Source organism: Neopelma chrysocephalum, unplaced genomic scaffold (assembly GCF_003984885.1).
Source record: "Neopelma chrysocephalum unplaced genomic scaffold, ASM398488v2 Primary Assembly neopelma1_74, whole genome shotgun sequence".
Lineage (NCBI taxonomy): Eukaryota > Metazoa > Chordata > Aves > Passeriformes > Pipridae > Neopelma > Neopelma chrysocephalum.
In genome coordinates, this window is record NW_020897735.1 from 6,429,740 (window position 1) to 6,431,021 (window position 1,282).

The 1,282-nt window shown below is 50.7% G+C and overlaps 1 protein-coding gene across 1 annotated transcript in view; it reads left to right on the plus strand.

The window, feature by feature from the left end:
- Window positions 1-630, plus strand: part of CEL (carboxyl ester lipase) — a 3,123-nt gene extending 2,493 nt beyond the window's left edge. The window contains exons 6-7 of the mRNA XM_027687930.1: window positions 122-128; window positions 418-630. Of these exons, the coding sequence (XP_027543731.1) occupies window positions 122-128; window positions 418-622 (212 nt within the window). The 3' untranslated portion in view covers window positions 623-630. The remainder of the gene's footprint in view (window positions 1-121; window positions 129-417) is intronic.
- Window positions 631-1,282: the final 652 nt, after the last annotated feature.

Sequence of the window (1,282 nt, forward strand, 5' to 3'; positions counted from 1 at the left end):
ACATTTGTGCTTTGCTGCAGCCCTTCAGCCTGCTGCCTTTGCCCAGTAACTTCTCAGGATCATTCCCCAAAGCAGGGTGTTCTCTATGTTTCTGTTGTGAGCTGGGTTCTGTGTCTCCCAGTGGTGGAGTTTGCTCTGGGTCCTCCCAATCCATAGCACACCTGAGGACAGAAGGAGCATTTTCAGAGCTTGTGAACTCTGTTTACATTTAATGATCAGGTGCATTCCTGAATCCTGGTGTTCATACAGGAATTAAACCTCTGTGTGAATTCCTATTGCTTGTGCCAGTGTCAAACTCCCTCTGCTCTCACTTAAAACCTCACTTGAACAGAGGGTTCCTGCCAAACACCTCAAAACCGCTGGGTCCCCAAGCCGTCCTGATAAAACTGAACTTGTGTGTGTCTCTTTTTTCCCCAGTGATCCCAACAAGGGGAATTCAGACGTGCCCGTTTCCTGGCCAGCCTACACCAGCAAGGGCACTTACTACCTGGAGATCAACAACAAGATGAACAAGAACTCCGTGAAGCAGGACCTGAGATCCCGGTTTGTCACCTTCTGGAACTCGGTCTATCGGAGCCTGCCCCAGGTTGCCAACCTCACCCAGTCGGATTTCATGTTCTGAAATTAAGAAAAAACATCTTTTAAAGATAGTTCATTAAAGGCTTGCTTGTAACTGAGTGACTCTGATTCTCCTTGTGTTTGCCATGACAGGATTTTGTGGCTAATGTTAAGGTCAGGAAGGAAGGGACATGTGTGGTCAGAGAGTGTCCCCTGACCCATGACACAGCCATGTCCTGGGCAAGCAGCTCTTGGGGCGAATTAAACTCTCAGCTTAACCCTCACACCCTCCATCTGCCGCCTCTTGCGGCATCAAACACTGGCGGGATGAAGACTTAAGTTCTTAGGAACCAAAGGCTTATTTTAATGAGAATTTACACCAGATTCCTTGCATGACTTCGAAACTCATGACCCCAAAATATTCTCCAATAGTCACTGGCATGACTTTAATGCAGCACGAGCGAAACGGTGGTTGTATGAGCTGCTTGTGAGCGTGTGCTCAATACCGAGGGCTCTCAGCCCGGGGATCGTTTTCCTTCATTTTCTTTCAACCACGGGCAGGACAGGGGACAAAACAACCCACGGGGGGGGTTGTTCTGCACGGGTTTAGGGCCACGAGCTCGAAGGAGTTCAGGGCCGCCCTCTGGGCCCGCCCTTCGCCCACACGCGGGCCCTTAGGAACCTTCGTGCGGCGGAACCTTCGTGCGGCGGAACCTTCGTGCGG